Source organism: Solanum lycopersicum, chromosome 1 (assembly GCF_036512215.1).
Source record: "Solanum lycopersicum chromosome 1, SLM_r2.1".
Classification (NCBI taxonomy): Eukaryota; Viridiplantae; Streptophyta; class Magnoliopsida; order Solanales; family Solanaceae; genus Solanum; species Solanum lycopersicum.
Window position 1 is genome coordinate 77,713,821 of NC_090800.1, and position 25,932 is coordinate 77,739,752.

At 32.1% G+C, this 25,932-nt stretch overlaps 2 protein-coding genes and 1 long non-coding RNA gene across 3 annotated transcripts; 2 read left to right on the plus strand and 1 right to left on the minus strand.

The window, feature by feature from the left end:
- Window positions 1-508: 508 nt before the first annotated feature.
- LOC101262155 (probable carbohydrate esterase At4g34215) lies at window positions 509-2,123 on the plus strand. The gene is made up of 3 exons (XM_004231066.5): window positions 509-979; window positions 1,419-1,726; window positions 1,815-2,123. The coding sequence occupies exons 1-3, from the start codon at window positions 706-708 to the stop codon at window positions 2,031-2,033; spliced, it is 801 nt and encodes a 266-aa protein (XP_004231114.1). The 5' UTR covers window positions 509-705; the 3' UTR covers window positions 2,034-2,123.
- Window positions 2,124-10,467: 8,344 nt separating this feature from the next.
- On the plus strand, window positions 10,468-11,275 carry LOC138349429 (uncharacterized). Its single transcript, XR_011221912.1, has 2 exons — window positions 10,468-10,613; window positions 10,733-11,275. It is a non-coding gene; the product is annotated as an uncharacterized lncRNA (long non-coding RNA).
- Window positions 11,276-13,467: 2,192 nt separating this feature from the next.
- On the minus strand, window positions 13,468-21,353 carry LOC101268612 (E3 ubiquitin-protein ligase makorin). Its single transcript, NM_001347381.1, has 8 exons — window positions 21,118-21,353; window positions 20,415-20,502; window positions 19,539-20,326; window positions 18,024-18,093; window positions 15,123-15,211; window positions 14,939-15,003; window positions 14,544-14,607; window positions 13,468-13,670 (listed from the first exon to the last, which is right to left on the minus strand). Exons 1-6 carry the CDS (start codon window positions 21,126-21,128, stop codon window positions 14,967-14,969), a joined length of 1,083 nt encoding a protein of 360 aa, NP_001334310.1. The 5' UTR covers window positions 21,129-21,353; the 3' UTR covers window positions 13,468-13,670; window positions 14,544-14,607; window positions 14,939-14,966.
- Between the last annotated feature and the right edge of the window lie 4,579 nt (window positions 21,354-25,932).

The window sequence follows — 25,932 nt, forward strand, 5'->3', positions numbered from 1 at the left end:
CAACGTGCCTTCAAATATATATCCATCTAAAATAAATTACTCATTACAACTTATTATCACAGGGTTGACATTATGCCTGAGAATTTTTTACGTATAGTTGAGAGAACAAAATCATATAAAATATTCACTTTTATTGTTTCTGGACTGTATTTAACATAATATATACTATAGTATAGCCTAAAGCTTCAAAGCTAATAAATTTCAACTAACTTTGATCGGTATTTAATTAAGTGCCCATTAAGGAATATTCAACGCCAACATGATGCTTCTTTATATATATCACAATTTTATTTATGCATCACGAATCACATGGAAAATAAAAAAATATAACGTATTCCGTCCGTTTAAAAAAAGAATGACCTCTTTCTTTTTTAGGTAACATTTTCACTTTTGCTTTCCACGTGGTATGTTTAAGACCACAAGATTAAAGGAGAATTTTGTACATTCGGCATAACTTTAATTTTATACCACTAGATTCAAAAATCTTCCTTATTTACTTAAGCTCTGTGCCAAGTCAAACCAGACCATTCTTTGTGAAACGGAGGGAGTAATAAATTTTTTAAAAAAGGGTTTACGTTGCTTTGAACTTCAAAAGTCCTATACCTTAATTCTACACAGATAAAAGCTAACCAATTTCATCCAATATATATATATGAAAATGTTGAAGGGAATTCATAAAGTGGAAAAAAATTGTGTATATAACAAATGGCAAAGTCCATGGTATTGCTTCTGATCATGGCTTTATCTTATTTTACATCTATAGCAAATTCACAGGTGAAGAACATCTTCTTACTAGCTGGACAGAGCAACATGTCCGGCCTAGGAGGTGTTGTGAAGAACATATGGGATGGTATCGTTCCGCCGGAGTGTAGCCCTAATCCGGCCATCCTTAAACTTGATGCCAATCTTCAATGGGTGAAGGCAACTGAACCTTTACATGCAGATATTGACGTGAATGTTACTTGTGGGATTGGTCCAGGTATGTAGAGACGGATTTATAAGGAGTTAAATTAAACTCAAAGCTTTCGGCTCGAATCATATATGTAGTTGTCAGTATGAGCTAGTCCGATCCGTCATGGCTAACCAATATGAATTTTGGAATTTGATGGGATAGGTCTGACCCACTATTTTGATGGGCCAAAAACATCAAGTCTAAGCCAACACTAAATGGGCTGCAACTGGGGACCCATGCATTAGAATTTTAATGTTTACATAAATATCTTGAAGATAATATTACCAAGTGTTTCTTTTCAAATATCTTGAGATGTCATAAATCAACAATATACCTCCCTTCGTGAGAAAAAAGAAGAAGAGAACACACTAATGTTTTTTTTTTTTTAAAAAAGTTGTGTACGTGTATAAATAGATTAGACTCGCTCCGGACATACTAACTATAAATTCTAGATTCGTCTATGCAGGTATGCCCTTTGCAAATTCTTTGTTGAACAAAACTTCATGTTTTGGGATAGTAGGGCTGGTACCATGCGCGATGGCGGGGAACAAAATAAGTGAATGGCAAAAGGGGACTTTCCTTTACAATCAGCTGGTGATGAGAGCCAAGGCTTCTACAATGCAAGAATATGGGATAATTAGAGGTATGCTATGGTATCAAGGGGAGAGTGACACAATGAGCCAGAGTGATGCAAATTCTTATAAAGAAAAAATGCAACAATTTTTCACTGACTTGAGAAATGATGTTGGAATACCAGAGCTTTTGATTATCCAGGTAAACTTTAATGCTACAATCTCTCCGTTTTAATTTGTTTGTCTGGTTTGAATAAGTAAATATTTTTTTTTTGTTCAAACTTGTGTAGGTGGCTCTAGCTTCAGGAGGAAAACATTACACAGAAATAATAAGAGAAGCACAGTTAAATCCTGGCATTGCTAATGTAGTAACTGTTGATGCCAAGGGCTTGCAGTTGCAAAAAGACAATTTACACCTTACTGCTTCTTCACAAGTTCTTCTAGGACAAATGATGGTTGATGCTTTTCTTGAGACAATCTTAACCACAACCTCATCTATTAATTGTTAATAGTGAAACAATAATATTTCAATTTAAGTGCTATCTAGGTCATATCATCATGTTTATCTTTAGATTTATATATGTATTAGTTTCTAAATACGTGTCAATTAGACTTCTAGATACATATGATATCAAATTATATGTGAAAATTGTTAGAACCGAAATAAGCAGGTGTAATGCGGAAGCTAGCAAAATAAATCTCGAAAAATCATAAGTAAGAAGACAAACGAGAATAATACCAAAAGACACAGAGATTTAATGTGGTTCAGTCAATCGACCTACATCCGCAAAGGAGATGAACAATGCACTATAAATGTGAGAGTACAAAATACAGAGAGAAACAACCTTGAAAGAAAAGCTCTATCAATGAGCTTTTAAGAAGATGAAGAAGAGAAGAGAGAAGAAACGAGAGAATGATGAAGAAGAAGATTTGTATATATCAGTATTGTTTACATATGAGCCCTCATCCTTATATATACAATTACATTTATGTATTAAAGAAGCTACTTTATTTAACTAACTTATATTTAACTAACTAACTAACTACCTAACTAACTAACAAACTGAAATATTAAAAGAGTACATGTTTAGTTTATAAGCTCTCTTAACACTCCCCCTCAAGCTAAGAATTGAAAAATACATTTTTCATTCCTAGCTTGTTAATCAGTTCTTCATGTTGAGGTTTGCACTGCCCTTGTTAAGTATATCAGCTTGTTGTTCTCTTGTTCCTAAGTGTTGTGTCTGAATAAGCCCTTCAAGTATCTTCTCTCTTACAAAATGACAATCTATGTCAAAATGTTTAGTTCTTTCATGAAAAATTGGATGTGCTGCTATTTGAATAGCAGCTTTGTTATCACAAAATACCTTTACTGGCAACTTTATTTCCATTCCTAACTCTCTGAATAAGCCTTTCAACCACACTATTTCAGCAACTGTAGTGGTCATACTCCTGAATTCTGCTTCTGCAGAGCTCCTAGATACTGTGCTTTGTTTCTTTGACTTCCAAGATACAAGTGCTCCTCCTAGTTTAATCATATAACCAGTAACTGATCTTCTTGTTTCTACACAAGCCCCCCAGTCTGAGTCACAATAGGCTACCATTTCATTGTCTTTGTTACTTGGCATAAACAATCCAAGACCTACAGTTCCTTTTATATATCTAACTACTCTGAGTGCTGCTTCCATATGAGATGATTTTGGTGAGTGCATATATTGGCTGAGTACTTGTACTACAATGGCTATATAAGGCCTAGTCATAGTTAAGTATAATAACTTCCCTATCAACCTTTGATATTTTCCAAAGTCATCAAGAAGTAAGTCTTCTACATTAGCATTTTCCCCAATGAATTCATCAAACACAGTGGAAGTTAGCTTGTGATTGAACTCCAAGGGTGTAGAAGAAGGCTTACAACCTGCTAATCCCAACTCAGACACAAGTCCTAAAGCATACTTCCTTTGATTCATTAGTATACCTTCCTTAGACCTGGAGAATTCAATTCCAAGAAAATATTTAAGCTCACCAAGATCTTTCATTCTGAACCTTTGTTGTAACTCCTCTCTTATTTGTTGTATATGATGTAAACTGCTCCTAGTAACCAGTAGATCATCAACATATACCAAGATGACTAGAAGTTCTTTACCTATGTTCTTAGTAAACAATGAATAATCATAATGTGACTGTGAAAATCCCATATCAACTAAAGCCTCTGTTAGCTTTAAGTTCCACTGCCTTGGTGCCTGCTTCAGTCCATACAAGGACTTATGAAGCTTGCAAACCATGCTTTTATTGCTTTTCTCCCCCTGGTTTGCAAAACCTTCAGGAATCTGCATACACACTTCTTCAGGAAGATCTCCTTGAAGGAAAGCATTGTGTACATCCATTTGAAATATAAACCAGCCATATGAAGCAGCTAAAACCACTACTGATCTTACTGTAACCATTTTTGCTACTGGTGAGAATGTCTCAGTATAGTCTAAGTCTTCCTTTTGATTGTATCCTTTTGCCACTAACCTGGCTTTATATCTCTCAACTTCTCCAGATGCTTTATACTTAACCTTAAACACCCACTTACAGCCAATAGGAACTTTTGTTGGAGGTAGAGGAACAATAGACCAAGTATTATTGTCTTCTAGAGCATTAATCTCTTCTCTCATAGCATTCACCCAATGAGTATCTTGACATGCTTCTTTATATGTATGAGGTTCAGAGATAGTAGAATATGCAGCAAGTGATGCTCTATATGTAGGAGCTAGTTTGGAATAAATAACATATTGTGACATAGGATATAAACATGCATTTTGTGCACTTTGAGTCACATATGAGTCCAACCAAATAGGTGGCTTAGATTGTCTAGAAGATCTTCTTAGAGGAACTAATGGTGTTGTAGTATTAGAGGAAGTCTGAGGCTGTATAGAAGTTGTAGGATTAGAACTTTGAATAGAGATATTATCAGAAGCTGACTCAATATATGAACTATCATGAAGATCCAGAACAGGAAACAAATGGTCTGGAAAGGATTTAAGATTCTTGAAAGGAAATATGTCTTCTTTAAACACAGTGTCTCTGCTTATAAAGAAGGATTTGCAAGTCAAATTATACAAGATATAACCTTTCTTGTTTATTGAGTACCCCATATGCACAGCTGGAACAGCTCTAGGTGCAAACTTGTCTAGAATCTTAGGATCTGTAGCATAGCATAGACTCCCAAATACTCTAAGATGCTGAAGACTAGGAGCTTGTCCAAACAATTTTTCAAAAGCACTCTGTCCTTGTAACAACACAGTAGGTAATCTATTTAGTATGTATACAGCAGTAGTAACACAAAATCCCCAAAACTGTAAAGGTACACCAGCCTGAAACCTTAGTGCGCTTGCCATGTTAAGAATAGACCTATGTTTTCTCTCAACTACTCCATTCTGTTGAGGAGTATACACACATGAACTCTGATGTATAATGCCATTAGCCTTGAACAAATCATCCATTTGATTATTAACAAACTCTGTTCCATTGTCTGTTCTTATACACTTAATCCCTACACCAAACTGATTTCTTACCAGGTTTACAAAGTCTTTTAACACTACCACAGCATCTGACTTAGTGTGTAATAGAAAAATCCAAGTATACCTGGACATATCATCTACAAGTGTTAAGAAATATCTTTTACCATCATGATTAGGCACTCTGTAAGGTCCCCATACATCACCATGTATAATGTCAAAAACTGAAATTGAATGAGAAAGACTAGTAGGAAAAGGCAGTCTTGATTGCTTGGCAATTGGACATATAGAACAATGATACTCATGTACAGATACAATGTTCAATTCCTTTATTCTACTTAACACTTTGAGAGGAGCATGTCCAAGTCTTTTATGCCATAGACTACTTAAAGAATCAGCAGTAGAATTAAAACTAATAGGCCTAATTCTTTTATATGCAGCTTCCTTTGCACATTGTTCAGAAGATACTTGATCATTTGAAGGCTTTGTTGTGACAGCATTATTGAGGATATACAATCCTTGATTCTCTTACCAATCCCCAGTACCCTCCCATTGAAGAGATCCTGAAAAATACAAAAATCAGGAAAAAATACTACTGCACACTTCAACTATTTTGTTAGTTGTGACACTGATAGAAGATTATACTTGAATTCTGGAACAAACAACACATCCTTTACTACTTTATCTTTAAGAATCAAAGATTCACCAATATGACTAATAGACACCTGATCACCAGTAGGTAAATTAACTCTCATACCACCCTGAACATCAAGATTTGTTGACTGACTCATTAAACCAAAGTTGTGAACCATATGATTGGAGGCACCTGATGTTCCAGATACACCTGCAGTAGCTACATTGGCCATTGTATCCACTTCCTTACTCTTTCCTTTTCTCAGCATCTGCAAGATCTCATAATATTGTTCTTGAGTAAACATTGATACACCCTGTCCTAAAGTAGTATCATTAGATGACTTATTTGTTCTAGCATTAGAACCTGAAGTTGAGTCAATCATTCCAGACTCATTGCCAGTAGAAGCATTATTTGCATAAGAAGATACTCCTCCTTTCTTCTTTGGATAACCATGAAGCTTATAACAGGTTTCTTTTAGTATGACCTTTATAATGACAAAATTCACAGTAGAGTTGAGACTTTCCTTATTTCTATATCCATTATTTTGGAAGTTAGAAATACCTCTTCCTGTTCCTGAGGAAGTTGTATTATTGTTATAGTATCCACCATTTCCTGAATTAGAAGAACTAAGAGGCATTCTATTACTCATCAAAGCTGTTTCAGACACGGCTTCTGCAGATGAAAATGTATTTCCTATACCATGAACTCTTTGACTCTCAACACTAACAATCATAGCATAAGCCTGATTTACACTTGGAACTGGAATCTGCATAAGAACTTGGCTTCTTGCATGAGCATTAGACTCATTAAGTCCCATCAGAAACTGCCACAACTTTTGAAATTGCAAATGTTCTATGTATTGTTTAGACTCAGGAAAGGCACATGAAGGACAAGGAATCAAAGTTTCAGCCTCATCCCACAACTCTCTTAGTCTTGAAAAATAGATTGACATAGAAGAAGTTCCTTGTGACATAGTGACTAATTCCTTGTGAAGATAAAAAGCCCTAGATGCATTTACTTTATCAAATCTTTCACGTAGATCTTCCCATACTGAATGAGCATCAGATCCATAGATTACTGTACTAATCACACAGTATTCATAATCCATCCAAGAACAATTGCATTGCATCTATCCCATACATCATGTAAGCATTCAGAATACATTTCCTTTTTACATGTTCCAAGTAGAAATCCTAACTTGTTTTTTCCAAGTAACACAAGTTTTAAAGATTTGCTCCACAAAGAATAGTTTTCAGAACCCACTAATTGAATTGAAATTAGAACAGAACCTTAAGTATCTGAAGGATGTATAAAGAGAGGGTGATTGTGATCGATTTTGGCTGTATTTGTAACTGTTTGTTGTTGAACTTCACTTGAAGCTCCATCTCCAGTTGAAGGCATGATTGATTGAGTTTAACAGCTCCCAATTTCTCGATTTTGACAGACAATTGATCTTCAATTCAAGATTCTTTAAACTCTTGTCTTCAGATTATGAAGAGCTAAACAGAGAGATTCAATTTCTCCTGCGCTCTGATACCATGAAAGAAAAGCTCTATCAATGAGCTTTTAAGAAGATGAAGAAGAGAAGAGAGAAGAAACGAGAGAATGATGAAGAAGAAGATTTGTATATATCAGTATTGTTTACATATGAGCCCTCATTCTTATATATACAATTACATTTATGTATTAAAGAAGCTACTTTATTTAACTAACTTATATTTAACTAACTAACTAACTAACTAACAAACTGAAATATTAAAAGAGTACATGTTTAGTTTATAAGCTCTCTTAACAAACCTCAACCAATTCACTCGGAATACATGGGAGATTCACACAAGTGATAACGTATCAAGCTTGTGACCCACAAATTTTTCTCCTAACCAAAACTCTCAAAGCCCTTAAGACTACATGGTGAGAAATTCAACGCAAATAAAACCCAACAAAAGAGAATTTGAAAAAATCAATTGGGAAAAAGTACAACTCAAATTGATGAACAATCAACTTATTCAAATGATTTATTCTTGAATGTAAAATTATTAACTATCGATCATACCAACGTATAAAATTTTAAAACTGAATGACATGGTTATAATTTGTTACTGTGTTGAGTAGATTTATAATGTATTGCAATATTAAAATATTTGATAAAATCTAACCTAACTAATCAATTTCGACAAAAGTTGACTGTTACAACGAGGTATTGTTATATAAAAATGATACTATTGAAAGATCTGGCGATATATAGATTATAGAAGTTTAGAGTTTTTTATTAACTAAAAAATGTTTGTTAGATGTATAAGAAAATAAGTTATTCATGTACTATTTTATTTTTTATAAAGTATATGATGTTTGGTAAGTATATAGAAATAAGTTATTCATATATAATATTAATACGATGTTTGAGTTTTGTCTCCGTTTATATGATTTGTTTTTTCTTTTCAGTCAGCCAAAAAAAATAAATTTCCCTATTTAACCTTTTTAGATGATTTTTTTTTATCCAAAAAAAAACACATTTTTATATTTAATGACAATTCAATTTTAAATTAAATATTTATTTTAGATCATAAATTTTTTTCTTTCTCAAATTTCCTTTGTAAGTTAAACTTTACTTATATAAAATGTGATTCATTTTTAAGAAACAACTCATTTCAAAGCATCATTTTTCATTTCTAGTCCAACCAATATTTCTCATATTCCTACCTACCTCGCCCAACTAAGTTTCTTTTTTTCGAATCCACCTTGAGAGAGAAAAAAACAAACCTACAAATAATAATAATTGATCCCCGATTTCATGTGGCATCTCTGGTTTTACATGATATATAAGTGAATATTTATTTATTTTTTGAAATAGATAGTTGTCTAAAACCATTTAAAAATATTTTATTTGTTTATACGAGAATCATTTCATTAAAAATAAAATGAAATTTTTTAAATTATACTTACTTTGTCATATTTTATAATGTGACTTTTTTTAAGTCTGTTTATAAGAGAATGGGATCTTACCATAATTAAAAACAATGTAATAAGTGTTTTATCTTTAATAACATAATTTATAACCACATAAATATTTGACGAATTTTTTTATCAAAAAATTTTAAATTTTTTTTTCTTAAATATATATCAAATTAAATAGTGCTACATAAAATATAATATTTCCATCCGTTTAAAAAGAATGATCTTATTAACTTTAACTTTTCACGTGGCATGTTTAAGACTATAAGATTAAAAAGTATTCTGTACATTTGACATAACTTTAAATTAAAACCACAAAATTAACTTTCGTTTCTTAAACTCCGTTGTAAGTCAAACTAGTCTAATCTTTTTAAAACAGAGGGAGTAATAGTAAAAATGACGGTATCTACAATTAATTACACTAATCAATCATTTGATTATAATAGTATTAGTGAAAATTGCTTACCTTTTATATTGACATGTGGCCCCATCTGCATTAACAGCGTGACGGCGACGATCTCTCAACTTCTCCGGCGACTCTTTCTGTTTACTTGATCAAATCAACTTTCTCAACGTGGCATATTCTTCCAGCTTTTTCCTGGGCCCACGCGTTTTCTCACTCCCCTATATAAACCCTTACTCTACCTTCTTCACTCTTCATCCCAATCTCAATTCCAATTCCGATCTATCTATAACTTCAATTTTCTCTCCGATTCACTGAATTTTCCGGTTCTCCTCGATATGGAAGTGAAAGCTATGGCCGTGTTTTTTGCAATTGTTGCGATTTTGTCGGCGGTTGCTTCCGCTCAGGAACCGACATTGGCTCCGGCACCGTCGCCGGACCAAGGCGCCGCGTTTTCACTACCGATTTCCAGTGCGATTATCTGCTCCTCGCTGATCTTCTCTGTTGCTGCGCTTCTCAGGAACTAGATAGATCGCTCCGGCCATTGATTTGATGACTATTTAATTATCTGCGTTACCGCCGGTATTTTATGTAGATAAATGCAGTTGTATTTTGAATTTTAATGCTCGAGTGAGAAATTTCTTTTTTTTTCTTTTTCTTCCTCAATAGCAGGGTTTATTATTCTTGTTTTTTTAAAAAAATAAAAAATTATTGGTTTGGGCATAATGAAAAGTTCATCTTTTTGTATTAAATTCGCAGTATTTCGTAAATCATGAAATAAATATTTGGAAGTATTAACTATATATCTAGAAAACTTAACCAAAAAATGACTTATTAATTTGATTGGATAAATAAAAAAATAGAACTAAACCAATCTCTCTTTCGATTAAACGAGAGTAGCTTTTGATGAAACAAATGATAAACGGGAATTTTGATGATACGTCGATAATAATGCTCAACTAAATTCATTTTGAATGAGAAAAAGTAGAAAGGAGTTATTGAACAAAGAAGAAAAATTGTCCCCTAATTACACGTACAATTTTAAAAATTGACACATTTATTAAGAAAATAATTATTTATACAGTGAATTTATCATTTTATTTTTATTAATTTTGAAATAGTGGATCAAGTAAAATCTTAAGACTTTCAAGAAGTTCAATACTTTTCAAACTAATTAATTGAGAATATAATAGATTAAAAAAATTTGTCCTTTCTTAAATATTAAAATGATATAAAAACAATTATAAAAACGGAAAATTATATGAAATGGCAAACATTCATAACTAATTATATATTAGGGGTATAGTTTAATTTATTTACATTATATAATTATAGTTTATTTTATTTTGCTATAATTAATGTGGGCCCACAACCTATTATGTAACCAATTGTATAAAAACCTTATTTTCTAATTTTGTATATAATTATACACAATCTAATTTTCTCTCTCCTATTCACAATTAATTTTCTCTCTCTTTTCCTCATTCTAACGTCTTCTCCTACATTTAATACTCCAATATCAGATTTGAATTTCGAATTTTTGTCCAAATTTCAGTAATCCCTCCTGAAGTTGAAGTCCCCTCCCTAAGTTGAAGTCAATTTCGTAAGTTATCCTTAATTTTAGTTGTTTACCTTTTTTTCTAACTTATCTAAAAATTGTATATGTGTTCTGTTTTTTTTCCATATATTTTGATGAAATAATCGTTTTTTTGTTCTTGATAGATCTAAAATTCTTCAAACAATGAACGAATCGTCTACATCTTTGAGGATTACCAGAGGTAGTCCTTTGCATGTCAATGTTGTTAACATTTTACCATCCTTTTCAATGGGGCTAACTCAAGAATTTGGGGTTAAAGTAGGGTCTTTGGGAAAATCAAAACAACTTATACAAGAACAAACCATGGAAAAGCTGACATCAAAGAAAAAAAACGACCCTATGGCAGTTCAACAAGTTATTAAAAATGCCAAAACTAGAGGCATTAAAATTGTACAAGGTACAAGAAAGAGGAAAGTTGTACTATTTGAATCAGAGGAAAATGATTGTGAAGTCGGATCTGAAGAACTTCATAATCATGAGGTAGTGTCTTAAAACACAAACTTAGATACAATTTTTTTGTTAATTAGTTGTCAATATACAAAAACCATTAAATTAAGTATTGTATATAGTATATTCCATGAGTAATTGTATATAGTATATTGCATGTTTATGTTATTTTTGGTTTTTGTATATATATACAAAATAGTAATTGGACTTAGTTATACAGATGGAAAATTTGAATATATGATTAGAATTTGTATATTCTATTAGTTATATACAAATTTTTGAAGTTAGTATATATTAAGTTTACATACATATACAAAAATTGATATGTACATGTCTGTTTTAATAGATGGTAGTAGGGATTGTATATAGATGGGAAAATATCATATGTGATTATAATTTTGTATATTCTAGTAGTTATATATAAATTATCGAATATAATGTATTGAATATGCATATACAATTAATAAAAACATTGAATAAGTGTTAGTATATACTATATACAATTAAAAACCTGAATAACATATATCTCTTGTTATACAAATTCGTAAAATGCATTTTTGTACATGTATAGCAAAAAAAAAATTATTTTTTTGTTTCAATGACTGTATGAATTTTTTTTTTTTTGAATTTGAACGTATGGCTTGAAAATAGGGATGTTTCCCTAAAATTGTGGCATTATCTTGATTTATTGTTACCATATTTAATGCTTCAGTTACAAACAACTTTTTAAGATAGAATTGTATAAATAATAATAAAAAAAATTATATACAAAATTAAAGACACCTTTAATAACTTAACTATACCCATATTATGTAATTAGTTAAACTATACCCATATAATATTATTTAATCTAATAAGTTTGTCTGAAAATTTCCCAAAAAAAAAGAAGTTGACAAGCAATTGGGCCCGGACAATAGTTCATGAACTAAAATTTTACTATTGGTACTGAAATTTGTTGAAAAATTATGTGTTTGGCAAATTAGTTTTTTTAAATGGAAGCAGAAGTATTTTTTTTTCTGTTGTCGTAAGAGGCTGAAAAATTTCTGCTCCTTGAAAAAAAATATAAAAACAAAAAATATTATTTTTCTCAGGGCTGAAATATTTCGTTCATATATGCATATTTATAAATATATTTTTTATTTAATTAATTAACATATTTCATATGTTTAGTTAAATTTTATTTTTCATGTTTATTTAACAAAATTTATATTTTATTTTACTTTTTATATATTATTATTTTATATTTTACATGCTATTTTACTTATAATTTTACAAAATTAGAAAAAAGATGATAACAATATTTTAAAAAATAACAAGTAAAGATTTTAATTCTCTCAGAAAAAAGGTATAACAGTGACTGAAAATTTAAATATGTACATTTAATTTTATAAAAATAACTGTTTAGTCAACTTTTTTAGAATAGATATTTAAAATAGTTTCTCTTTAAAAGATAATTTCAATATTAGAAGTAGATTAATAGTTGTTATTTCCTTGTAATTTTACTCTTAAAATTACTTTTTTAAAAAGTTGCATCAAATTAAAAAACACTTTTCAAATGAATTAGTCAAACACAAATTGATTTTTTTTCAACAACATTTTTCTAAAAACCATTTTAATAAAGTGATTCTAAAAATAAGTCATTTTTAGCGGCAATGACAAACAAACTAGTATTTGATTCTTTAACTATAAATCATTACTCTGTAATATAATCTCAAATCAGTTAATTATTATTTAATTGTCGTTGATTTGATCAATATGTCCTTTTCTTCATTCAATTAGCAATTTTGTCGAATTACACAACACCAGTGTATGTATCTCTCAAAAAGAAAAATTAAAAAAAATATGGTCATGCTTGCCATTGTTATGATTTCTAGTTAACCACATTTCAAAGGCAGAAAATTAAGGCAAGGATATTATTTATTAAAGAGAAAAATGCAAATATACCTCTGATCAATCATAAATGATATGCAGATACCCTCCGTTATACTTAGAGACATGGGTGCCCCTGCCGTCAAAATACTAGAGCATATATGTCGTTCACTCTAACAGAATACTAAATAGGAACACGTGACACAATCTTATCCGTCGATAAATATTGAATCGATGGATAATATTACGACACACGTGTTAGTCCGTAAGTGAAAAGGACGTACACACTCTAGTTTTTGGACGGTAGAAGCACCAGTGTTTCAAAAGACTGACAGAAAGTATCTATATACTAGTTTCGAAATACTGTATATCACAGATTCGGAGAGGCCATTTTGAAGTAGAAGATTAGTTAAATAGTTTACCGCCCATAAACAAAAACAGTGAAACAAATATAGACGAAATAGTAGAAAGAGGACTACTTACCGCCAAAAACATTTCCCTGCTCCTTTTAGTTTTTTTTTTAATTATTTATTATATTATATATGCTCTTCACAATTGCAAGTATAATTAGTTATAATCTCTAATATACACAATCCATATACACTTTATCGTCGTACTTATTTTAATTATTTTTTTATGGAGGGGATTGGTTGTTCCATACACATGCATCCATGATTATACAAGCAAGTCCCTTGTGTTTGGAATGCCGTTTCTGCACCTCAACTCCCAACGCATAATTAACCAGCACTGAAACAGAAACAAGCCATTTACTATAATTTTAAATCAAATAAAAGCATGAAAATTAATACAAGTACATAAAATATTAGATCAGAACTTGAATAGAAAGGACGTCATATTTAATATAAAACATATTAAAAAATTCAAAACAATTTAATATACTGAGGTGAACCACATTAATGATTTCAGTTCATTAATCAACTTTTTTGTTGTGTTTTAATGTTATGTCGCCATAGAGTAGCTTAAGTTACAATCGTTTTAACAATATAGCTAAATTAGTAACGGCCATTTTGTAAAAAAAGTATTGTAGAAGTACTAACACTTTAAAATCTAAATTAGTAAGTTTATTCAATACTAGAGCTTAAACTTTTATTTTTGAAGTATTAGTGACATGACTTAACTGAATTGTCTGAGTAGAGAGAGTTGAGGCAAATCAAGCTTTGACCAAGTCGAGCTTGAGCCAAGCTTTGGCTGAGCCGAGTTTTTATGCTAACTGACCCGAACTTTCCCTCTTCTAAAACGAGTCGAGCTAAAACACAAGCAAGACGAGTAGAGTCGAGCCAGTACCCATACCTAGACAACATCAGCTAACTTGCAGTATTTTCTTTGGACAGATAATGCTAATACTAGGCTGGAGAGCTTCTTAGGGGAAAGCAGCTTCATCTAAAAGGGGGCTCCAGCTTGGCTATTGTCCAGTTCTAGACAAGATCAGAGAGCTGGCGCTATTTCATTGAAGGTCAGATGCTAGCCCTAGATGGCGAATTTCTTAGGTAAAAGAGTCTAGTCTGAAAGAATCTAAAACATGCTAAAGTCAATATATTCACAGTTTCCGGAGAAGCTAATCAAGATTCGATATGACCAAGGAAAGTGATCATGTCTTACCTCACAAAATTCAATAAATCATGTAACCACATAGAAGGAATGTAAGTTGTTTCCGACTTCAACCCTGCAGTCAGATAATCAGAAGAATGCTCAGAATGAATTGAACACTGTTGTCACTTGCACATCAAGCAAATGGTTGCTCATTGAAGGCTATTGTAGAAAAGGCTATGAAAAGATATATTAGAAGAATTCTAAATTGGAAGGATAAAAGAAAAACATGGAATAGATGACGGTAGAATAACCAGTCAATAACCACATGACATATTGAGTTGGAAGGAAATTCTTTTTCTTTGTTTACATAAAATTACAAAAACTAACCCTTTGAAATCCTTCTACACGCAAAAGTTACCACCAAGTAAAAGAAAAAGAAAAAAATATGTAAAACTCGAACTTACCCTGCTATCGTTATAAGCATTTCCCAGCTCACCTTCTTCTCAAATTGCCAAGGAGGTCTGAGAGCCTGAAAGTAACAGTCATAAGCAAGAATGTCAGTCAATTTTACGAACCAAAAGAAATAGTAAACACCCGTGACCATTGTCATCATAGAAAAATGAAGAAAGCAGATTGGACGGGTGTAACCTAATATTTTTAGCAATCAATGTTCTTCCATTTTCATGACCAAGATGACGCGGTACCACTTCCTCCAGATGGCCATCACGGTATTGATGCTGCAATGTGGACCATAACATCCGTAAGTAAGCATTTTGAATTATATACAAAAGACTGAACCAAAACAATACTAGAGATAAGAAAAACAAATAAAAAAAGATAGATCAGAAAAGAAAATACTTTTTAACTTGATTAATATACAAGACTTCCTCTGTGAGAAGTACATAAAGTTTTATTGGAAACATCCATTATGGAAGAGAACAAACCCTTGTGACTTCAACAGCTACAAACAATATTCAAAATCAGATGCTAAGCATTTCTGCATAACCTTGACCTCTAAATTAATCTGTCACTGAAGCCTGTCACTGAAAATACTTTTTAACTTGATTAATATACAAGACTTCCTCTGTGAGAAGTACATAAAGTTTTATTGGAAACATCCATTATGGAAGAGAACAAACCCTTGTGACTTCAACAGCTACAAACTATATTCAAAATCAGATGCTAAGCATTTCTGCATAACCTTGACCTCTAAACCAATCTGTCACTGAAGCCTGACACCCTCCTCTCTCAATAAAGAAACCAAAACCAGATGAACAAGGCAAATATGAACTGCAGTGAAACGGAGTGACACGATACAGTCCTGAACGGGAGTCATCACTATATTATTAGCACATACATTCCAATCTATAAGTTAGATCACGTTTGAACCAGACACTCTTCAAACACTATTATTCTACTTCAGTGTCATTCAATATTTCAACTGAATATAAACGATAATCTTATACTTAAAAGTATATATAATTAGAATGTCTCGGGAAAAATATACTACTGAAAAGAGCTAAGACAACAAGCACAACCTTCATCAAAAGCAAGTGTAATTACAAACAGTCCACATTAAATGAGTTTAAGTGTTCTATTTTTTTTGCTTGACAAGTTATTGGAAGTGGTTATAAATGTATATCTCAAAGGAACACATGTATAAGCATGAGCTTGTGGAATTGATGCACAACACTAAAGGTTAGAAGGTAACAAAGCATTAGAGATCAACAATCAATCTCTTCGTTAAGCCTTGATCCGTCAATCCAATACTATAGTATATAATATTTTTTTTGGTTTCTTGGATAATCTTATTATCTTATAAATGATGCAAAGCAACTACACAAAGAAAGAGATTTTCCTAACAGACTACACACTATCATTTGATTCATTGAAAAATCAAACATCTTGGACAATAACATCAGATCCAGCAATCCAATGCTATAGCTTCCTCATTCGTCATCGTACATCATACACCATTAAAAATATGAGAGTGGAAAAACCTATGCTGGATGGTATGTCTATAAATATTTGAAAGTACCTTAGAGAGGTTGAAGTAGCATGGCTAACCAAGCTATTACTTAATAGAAAGGAGTCGTTTAAACACACACACACATATACATATATACTAGAAAGGGGAAGCCCATGCTTTGCACAAGCCCAATCATCATTATTTGAAATTCGTAAAATTTATTTGTGGACCTTTAATTTTTCAAATTCAATGATATTTGTTTTTTTTCTATATAATATTAACGATATAACATTAATATCGAAATAGAAGATAATTTATAGATAAAAAGATGGAAAAACAAATCAAAAGTTTAAATTTATAACATCATAGGTATCTGCTACACGTAATTAAGTAGTACTTATTTAATATGTTTTTTATAGTAAAAATTAATTTATATAGATAAGGTTTTTTTATAATAATAATATATCTTCTTAAAAGATGGAATAACTAAAATATGAATACGAAATGTCAAAAGCTTCAAATGAGTAAATGAGCTGAAATAAAACAGAAATTAAAAAATGATGTTGCCTAGGTTTGAACCCCAGACCTTGTACTTAAGATGTTAGGCTTAAACCAGTTAGCCAAGCAGCTCAATATAAAGATCAGCACACATTTGAAGCTGACATGTTGATGGCCAGCTGTGTGATTATTCCCTTTTCATATATATATATATATATATATATATATATATCCTAAAGATGTCCACAATGCAGTAGCAAGAAGTGTAAGAACAATGAGAAGGGATAGAAAGGAGCTTCTCCAGCACACCTTCATAATATAGATCTCATTTAAGCCTATACTTGGTTATTCTGATAATGGATGATCCAACCATCGGTTCTCAGGATAGGTTTCATGGTCCATAATTCACAAATCATATTATGTCAATTAACATGATAAGCGAACAAGTCAAACAAACGTTGGATCAATAGAGAAACACTGTAGAGAATAAGGGTTTTAGGATAAAACAGAACCAAAAGAAAAATATTCACTCCAAGTTGGCTATCGACCAGGCAAGGAAGGGGATTCAATTTGTCCAAAAGTTTAATATGTCAATGGGATTTATTTTCTTGTTTTACACATATATAATATTTTAAATCCCCTTACAAGTAGAGAAATACAAGTTTTTAAAAGTTTTTCTTTTACCTCTCTCTAGGAGCTCCCACCTTTTTTTGCTCCTTGGTGACTCTAACCAACAACCTTAGGGTTGGAGGTGGAGGGTGCTTACCACCTCAGCAATTCCCTCTTGTCAGAGAAATACAAGTTCAAATCCCAAATGTGGCATTTTTGGATTTTTTGAAACTCTCGTCAAATTTTTTGGCTCTACCAATGGTCAACAAATTTATTAAAGGCTCACTTAATACCTGAAGCTCGGTGTGCTTTGGCGCAGCTCAAGTACCCACCCACCCAAGTCGCACCCACAAGTGTCGGTTAATTCTATCGAAACTTCCATTATTTCAAAAGGAGATGGTCATTTTACCAGAATGGCAACAAATCACTTGACATCAAATTCTAAAGACACACAGACATCATAATATTTGTACCTTGTAGAAACAACTATTTCCAAATGGGCAAGTCCCATTGCCAAAGTCATAGTGCTTGCAATCAATAGACCTGAGCTCAAAAATTGAAAAACAAAGAACAAGTCAGAGAAAAAGACACTTAAGAGAAAATAATCTTTTCTTTCCTTGAGAACAAGGGGAAAGGGGGAACATTTTATAGAAAAACAAGCTTAAGAAACACAAAGATACACCACCAGAAAAAATTAGCCGGACTAGTTTGATGTGACAAATAAACAAATTATCAAGTATAAAAATATTGAGTTCTTCTAAGAATCCTAAACTTAAAAAGTACAGTTAGAAAGTAAACGTGCTATACTCTGAGAGTTTAGACTTCAAGCTAACAGTTCATCTATTTTTTTTGGAAAATTGTTGAAAAGAAAAATTGAAAATGCCTTTGAGGTAACAAATTTAATTTCATTATACAGAATTTCAAAAAAAATTGAATGCATAAAACACAGTAATCTAAGAATAATGAGCGTTTTCCTCTTTGGACAAAGTAGCAGCACTCGCCAAATAAATCAAAAAACATATGAGACTACGAATCGGGTCAGTTCCAAGCTGAAACCAAAAAGGAAAATGATGTGTCATTTCATATCCTAATGGACCTTTGTATCCACCTAAAGGGAGATGAAAGTGATAAGAGGAAGTTTTTGCTATTCAGTTGGTATGTAGCAGAGAAACTGAAAGGAGGAGGTGGGAGCAAAAGCTGGTGCGAAGAACCTGTTTGTAATTCCGAAAAGAACAAATACTTGAATAAAGATGACACTGTCAATGACAGTATGACACACTTTCCTTTTTTCCTACTCATACTCATTTCAAAAAAATTATCATTCCTCTTCTTTCTTTGCTTCTTTATGGTGTTTCCTTTCTCCTTCCTTTCAATCCAGAATATCTAAGAGAGTTCCATTGGGCTCATAACAATGAATGTTGTTCTGAAACTTAGACAAAACCCTATATCCCACAACATTATGAATTGACTTTTCAAATCTGACTACCACTAAATGAACATAATTGTTATCAGGAAAAAAGATTTACATTTTTTGGAATTGGAGAAATCCCCGAAGGACAATAGGCTCGTGGTTCAAAACTCGATGGGTAATGGGCCAGCCCCTCTACTCTTCCCCAATTAAATAACAAACTTTTGGTCTGCGTAAAGTTCAAATCTGTAACAGTTGTCCGACCAACACCTTGGACCAAAGTTCTCAAGGTGTCATTGCTAAATAGAATACCCCCTTATGAATCCCAACAGGACACCTGAAATCATATCAATAGATTCTCGTACCAAAAATTTTCTAATACAACTAAAAATTGTGTCGAATATGATAAATACATGTATTACAACTGCAATTATATTCACATAAAATCTTTAAAGAAATTTCCATGTTTGTTGCACTTAGAGACAGTCACATCCATGCTTATAGTTCTAAAAGCCACTCAGGTAAATAAAGATCTAAAATAAAAACAAAGAACATAAAATAGAGAAGGGGAAAGATGAACCTGAGTTTGGCTTTATAGCTGTCAAGGATAATTTGTTTTTCTTCTTTTGTGGAGAACCAAGTGACACTTGGAATGACAAAATATGAAAGCTTCCGGCAAATGGGGCAGGTCCTAAATGTCGAGTTGATATCAACCCCAGAGGAAGGGGTACCACTGCGCCAATTCCTGATACATGATATACAAAATGGATGATCACACTCAAAAAGGATCCCAAACTTCCGCTCTGCTGCAGTTGTCTTAGAGAGTACCCGTTCAAGACACACACTGCACTCTATTTCTTGACTATGCTTCAGTAACTCAAGGCGCTTTTGCCTCTTCTCACATATTCTTATATGCTCCTCTCTTTCCTGAGGCCGAAAGGGATGCAAGCAATTCTTTGCACAGATTGGACATAAATCTCCATGAATATAAGGACATTGCTCTTCCCGTGGACATTTACCAGCAGCAGCAAGAGAGCAAATTGATCGATCAGCTGGATTCATCCTCTTTAACTCGACAATATTATCAATAACTGCCGCATCATGATGCTCTGAATTTTCACTCCATACAGGCTGGTTCGGAGGGTAAAAAGGTCGGCCTGAAGCCAAATACTCGGAAGAAATGCCTGACAAGATTCCTGTACCATCTGCTAGCATTCCAGGCGAGAGGGTAGTGGGAGGAGAAGCTGAAAAAAGATGTTGAGCTGGAGCTGACGAAGATGGAAGTGAATGTTGTTCAGAAACTTTAACATGTCTGTATCTACACCTGTTGCCATAGGCACATAATCCTTTCTGGTAGTATGTGCATACCTACAAAAATAATCCAAGTAAGAGTTACTAAATAGTGAAGTGGCCAATCAAAACTATGATTGAAAAACTATAACGTCCAATACATTACATTGTTTGGAGGATCTTTCCAATGATGTGAGAACTCACAGTACTCTCCTTTCAGACATGCACCATTTACAAAGAACTTACAAAGAACCCTGGAAAATATATGAAACATATTAAGTGCATGCAAATTCATTTTACAAATTAGAATTAACAATAAACTTTGCTCATCAACTCTTTTTTTTTTTTGATAAAGTTGTCAATCAAATTCTTTAGTTGTATCGCTATTGTAAAAGTACACATGATCAGCAAAATGCCATAATCACTTCAGAAATCCCTATTATTCATAAAACTCTTCTCCTCAGCTAATCTTAAGAATCAACATCAGAGAAAATAGTTCAGAAATTTTTCGTAAAACGTCTTCTCAGCTGATCTTAGGAATTAACAGAAAAAAACAAAAATATTTAATGAAATTCCATTTAAGTTTAACTTTCTCCTCAGCTAATCTTTAGGAATATTTCTAATAACCTTCACATCTTCCATCTAAGTACCTCCTAAAACGCAAATTCCCACACAATATTTCTAATAACCTTCACATCTTCCATCTAATGATCCAATCACAACAGAACAAATCTCCAATTACATATATAATCGCAAGAACATATATAAACGTATCGATACCTAATCGTCAAGATTGCGTACCGGAATCAGAACAATTTTACAGTTTTGAGATCATTCAAAATGAAAAGGCGATTCGTAAAAATGATTACCTTCTCGACATGGCATGGAATCATGAACTTGGCAATTTGTTGATGAATTGAAAAGCCAGAGCGAGAATAGAGCGATTCGCTCCCTCGCTCTGGCTCGTTAAAGGAGGCTAGGGCTTTTGCTTTTGGCGGTTCGATCCCACTACTAACTGCTCAGGGTAGAGATACACTACCTTCTTCTCAACCTTCCATTTTATGGTTTTTTTATTTTTTTTCAAGGTCTGGAGTCTCTGGACCTTGGGTTACAAAATGAAAATGAAAACTATTATAGGCTAAAAACAATTTAAAAATTTTCAAAAAAAAAAAAAGTAAGTATTTTTAATTTATTTTTTTAAAAGTTATCATAACAAAAATTAGTCATAAGTTAGAATCTATAACTTTCGTAGGACTATAGTACTTTTTGTGGCAAATTAGTCATAAGTTAGAATCTATAACTTTCGTAGGACTATAGTACTTTTTGTGGCTTGACCAGGATGACAAACGAAAGATGAGATAAAAATAAAGATTGAGGAGTCCATTAGTATTTAAAGTGTTCTTCTACATATAGACGGATCAAATCAATAAATATTGCTTATTAACTTGTTTTTGGAATTGTTAACATATTTATTTATCGATTAGTGATTGTTAACAATTCAATTATTGAGTTAATCGTTTACCATTAATTGTGTATACAATTTTCATTGTGAATCATTAACTAAGAGTACGCAGCTAGTAGTCAATAATAAACTTTTCCTTCCTAGCCCATTACTACATAAAACACTTAATAAAACTCCATATTATCATGTCAATGTTGCCAAATTGATAAACTCAAAAAAATTCCTCATAATAACCAAGATAATTTCGATGAACTATAAAGAGAAATCATTACAACACTACTAATGAAAATCATTAATGATCATGAGATGATTATTATAAAAAAATTCATTGCAGATTGTAGTATTGCAAAATTCAAGACATATCTCATAGGCTCACTCACTGTAATGACTTAAAGTAGGGGAACCAACCATGTGAACCTCAATTTAGACACTTAGAGAATCATATTCACTATAATTCGTCTGCGTGGGAGCAGTGACAGTGAATTAATGAGTGATGTCCCAGCTTAGAAATATAGCTGTGAAGTTTTAGTGTCAACAATAAAGTCACTGTAATGAAACTGAAGTGTAAACCTAAAGAATAAAAGTGTGTAAGGCCTTAAGTAATATAAATATAATTTATTAAACTTTTTATCAAATTATCGAGGCACCCAATTAGAAATATGGTCAAACCGAGACCTAAATTGATAAGTCGATAAAAAATTTATAGTAAGTCGGATCAAAACTGTTAAATCATTAACCCAAATTATTTACCCAATAATCAAATTATCAATTCAAATTATAAGTTTCGATTTGCATTTTAAACTACCCTAATTTAAGACATTGTTTTGTGTAATTCCATTGTTAATGTATACAACAATTTGAATCAACATAAAGTACACGTGATTGCTGGTTGAAGTGAATTATATTGATGATATACCATCTCTAAAAGATTTTATTTAGATTCTATTTTTTTACATAATTTTCATTAGGGAAAAAAGACAGATATACTCCAGAACTATTGTAAAATGATATGTAAATACCCTTCGTCATACTTTTGGGATATTGGTGCCCCTGCCATCATACTTTTGGGACATTGGTGTCCCTGTCATCATATTTTTGGGACATTGGTGCCCGTGCGTCCTACTTTGGGGACATTGGTGTCCCTACCCCTTCGTTAGAGTGGCACAAGCTCTAATTTATGGACGACAGGGACACCAATGTCCCAAAAGAATGACATAAGGTATCTGCATACCATTTACGGTAGTTTGGGGGTATATTTGTCCTTTTTTCCTTTGCATTATTATTTTTTTCGTTGCTTGTCTCATTTTCTTTGTCCAAATTAAATCACAAAATAAATATGTTTTCTAATTCTTGTGAGCTTCTAGGGCCTTCTTCCGATTTTCAATTTAATTTTTGCCTCCAATTTTATTGGAACTGTTTCAATGTCAATAATTAATTTTTATCAATTTCGGTTCAATCAATTTATTTTGATAATACTTCTTAAATTCTCATTCCCTTTTTTTTTTTTGTGTAATTATAAAAAAGACGTGCTAACTGGATAAATTTCTTAACGAAATGAATTTTCAGCTTATCGTGTGAGACAAAAAATAAAATGGGCAAAGGGTCAAATATGTCTGTGTACTTTTAGGAATAGTTTAAAGCAAAAAAGAACAAATATATCCAAACTATTATACATGGTATGCAGATACCATCCGTCATACTTTTGAGACATATGTGCCTCTACCGTCCAAAAACTAGGGCATATGTGCCCTTCACTCTAACAGAAAACTAAATAGGGACACTTGATATAATCTTATCCGTCGATCCGATATGTAATAAATGTTGAATCGACGGTGGATAAGATTATGACATGTGTGTGTACGTTAGTACAAAGGATATATATGGGCTAGTTTTTGGACGCCGGGTCAACAATATCCTAAAAGTATGATGGATAGTATCTACATACTATGTAAGATAGTTCGGGGATATATTTTTTCTTTTTCCCTACTTTAAATGTACTCCTTATTATATTTTTGGGCCAAATATATACCCCTTATGTTATACTTTTTATTCAAATACACCCCTCATGTTATACTTTTAATTCAAATATACCGCTCGTGTTATACTTTCAATTCAAATATACTCCTCTCATCATATTATCACACAAATTTATCCTTCATTTTAACAGAAGGACCAGGGGCGGATCTACTCAGTGCGGTAGGGTGTCACGCCACCCACAACTTTAGACAAAAACTTTACGTATATATAGGTCTATATATGCAACATATAGATAAATGTTAAACCTGTCGCCCACGGTATAAAAGTGCCCTGTAGTGCAGATGGTTAAAGGCTCAACGTTTGGGCCTGAGGTTGGGGGGATCAGATCTCCTAGACATATTTAAATTTTTTTCTTTCCAAAAACTGCTGGAGCATTTATCAGCTTTTCAACCTTTTTTTTTCTTCTTTTAAACATTATTTCAAATTATTTTGCTACTTTATTTATGTTTAAAGAATTTTATATTTATGAAATTTAGCCTAATTCATCATACTTTTAGCATTTAGTATTATTTTTCTATTCTATAATAATTATTTACATTACTGAAATATTTGTCAATTAATAAAATTAAACAATCGTTTTTATTTCCATTATCCTAACAATTAATATTTCTTGAAAGTGTAAACAAAATTTGTAAAAATGATCTTAAAATAAAATAGTGTTATAAATCTATTGTGTTATGTGGATGATCCATTAGAGTTATCCAACAATTAATTGGATTTATGTTTTAGTGTTTCCAATGTGATAAGATTCAAGGTGATATGAACCTTGATGATAACTATGTATAATTTCAAGGTGATATGAACCTTGATGATAACTATGTATAATTCTAAGGTGACCTTTGACTATGATATCTCAACACTATAAATAGAGATATCATTCACCATACAGTTGAATATGAAGAAAATTCCTCTTCTTCTGTCTAGTTCTCTTGTCTTCTTCTCTTTATGATTATATTCTTATGAGCTTGATTTTATAACACGTTATCAGCACGAGTCTCTATCTAATTGAGAGTGAGTTCTTGTTTTTCTTTAGCTCATATTTTGGTTGACCTCGTTATGAAGATCAAAGTATTATATGCATAAAATCAGGTATGTATTTTCTAAAATAAAATAAAATAGTGTTCAGTCACTAACAATTATCAGGAACCGAAGACATATACTACTATTGGTTGAATATGACATGCTATACAAAACTTCTTAAATGGAAGAAGGTATAAAATTTTAATAGCATTAGTTTGAATATTATTTTGATTGTTTTGAAAGACTCAAAGAATAAATCATGTTGTACTTCGATTTATTATACCGTTGGTTAAGGGTAAGACGATGGATTCAAGTTTCATCGCACCAAAAGGGTAAGACATCAGGTTAAAGTCTGGATGCACCATAATTAAAAATATTTGAGGATAAGACGATAGATTCAAATTCTATCTCACCAAAAGGGTAAGACATTAATTAGAGTTTTGATGCACCGTGATTGGGTTCAAGTCCCATAGAATTATGGCGTAACACGCCTTATATGGGTAAGACATTGAGTTTGAGACAATGCACCATAGCGATGATAAAAAGATGACTAAGAAAAATAATATATTTTTGATGAAATATCTTGAAATTCATCATATTGAATTTGCTCCATTCCATGAAAAGAATGTGGTAGCAACATGTGATTACTCTCAAATCCGTCTGTTGACTTGTTCCATTCAATCATATGAATGTGGTAGCAGTGAATGATTAATCTGAAATATGACAAATAATAAATGATATGAATAAGGGTGTGGAGGGACATAATTATAATAGTCATCATTGTGGTAATAATAAAAGGAAGAACACTATGAGTTCTTCAAATAGTCCTTCAAAATGTGAAGGCAATTTTTATTATCAAAATGGTATGAAAGGTCATTAGACTTGTGAATGTTGTCAGTCCAATAATTTGACAAGTTTATAAATCCTCTATAATGATACAGGAAGATAAAGTGATGGTGCACTTGATCTTTTAAAGTGATGTTGAGGTGTGTCATGGAAATATGATGAATTTTAAAGCCATGACAATGTGCTTATAATGCAAATTTATGAAGTACATATAAATAATTAGTCCATTCCTTGAAGAGAATGTAACTTGTGATGAGTATCGTGAATGCTCGACCATTCTATAAGAGAATGGGTTCAGATGTGATAATATCATTATGGG

Bases quoted from the DNA above. Each gene is read 5' to 3' on its own strand.
- LOC101262155 (XM_004231066.5), top strand. From the start codon at position 706: ATGGCAAAGTCCATGGTATTGCTTCTGATCATGGCTTTATCTTATTTT. The intron at 980-1,418 runs GTATGTAGAGAC...TCGTCTATGCAG, and splicing joins TACTTGTGGGATTGGTCCAG to GTATGCCCTTTGCAAATTCT. The intron at 1,727-1,814 runs GTAAACTTTAAT...AAACTTGTGTAG, and splicing joins CAGAGCTTTTGATTATCCAG to GTGGCTCTAGCTTCAGGAGG.
- LOC101268612 (NM_001347381.1), bottom strand. The intron at 20,327-20,414 runs GTAATGTATTGG...TTATTTTTGTAG, and splicing joins GGAAAGATCCTCCAAACAAT to GTATGCACATACTACCAGAA. The intron at 15,004-15,122 runs GTTACACCCGTC...TGTTACTTTCAG, and splicing joins TTGATTGCTAAAAATATTAG to GCTCTCAGACCTCCTTGGCA.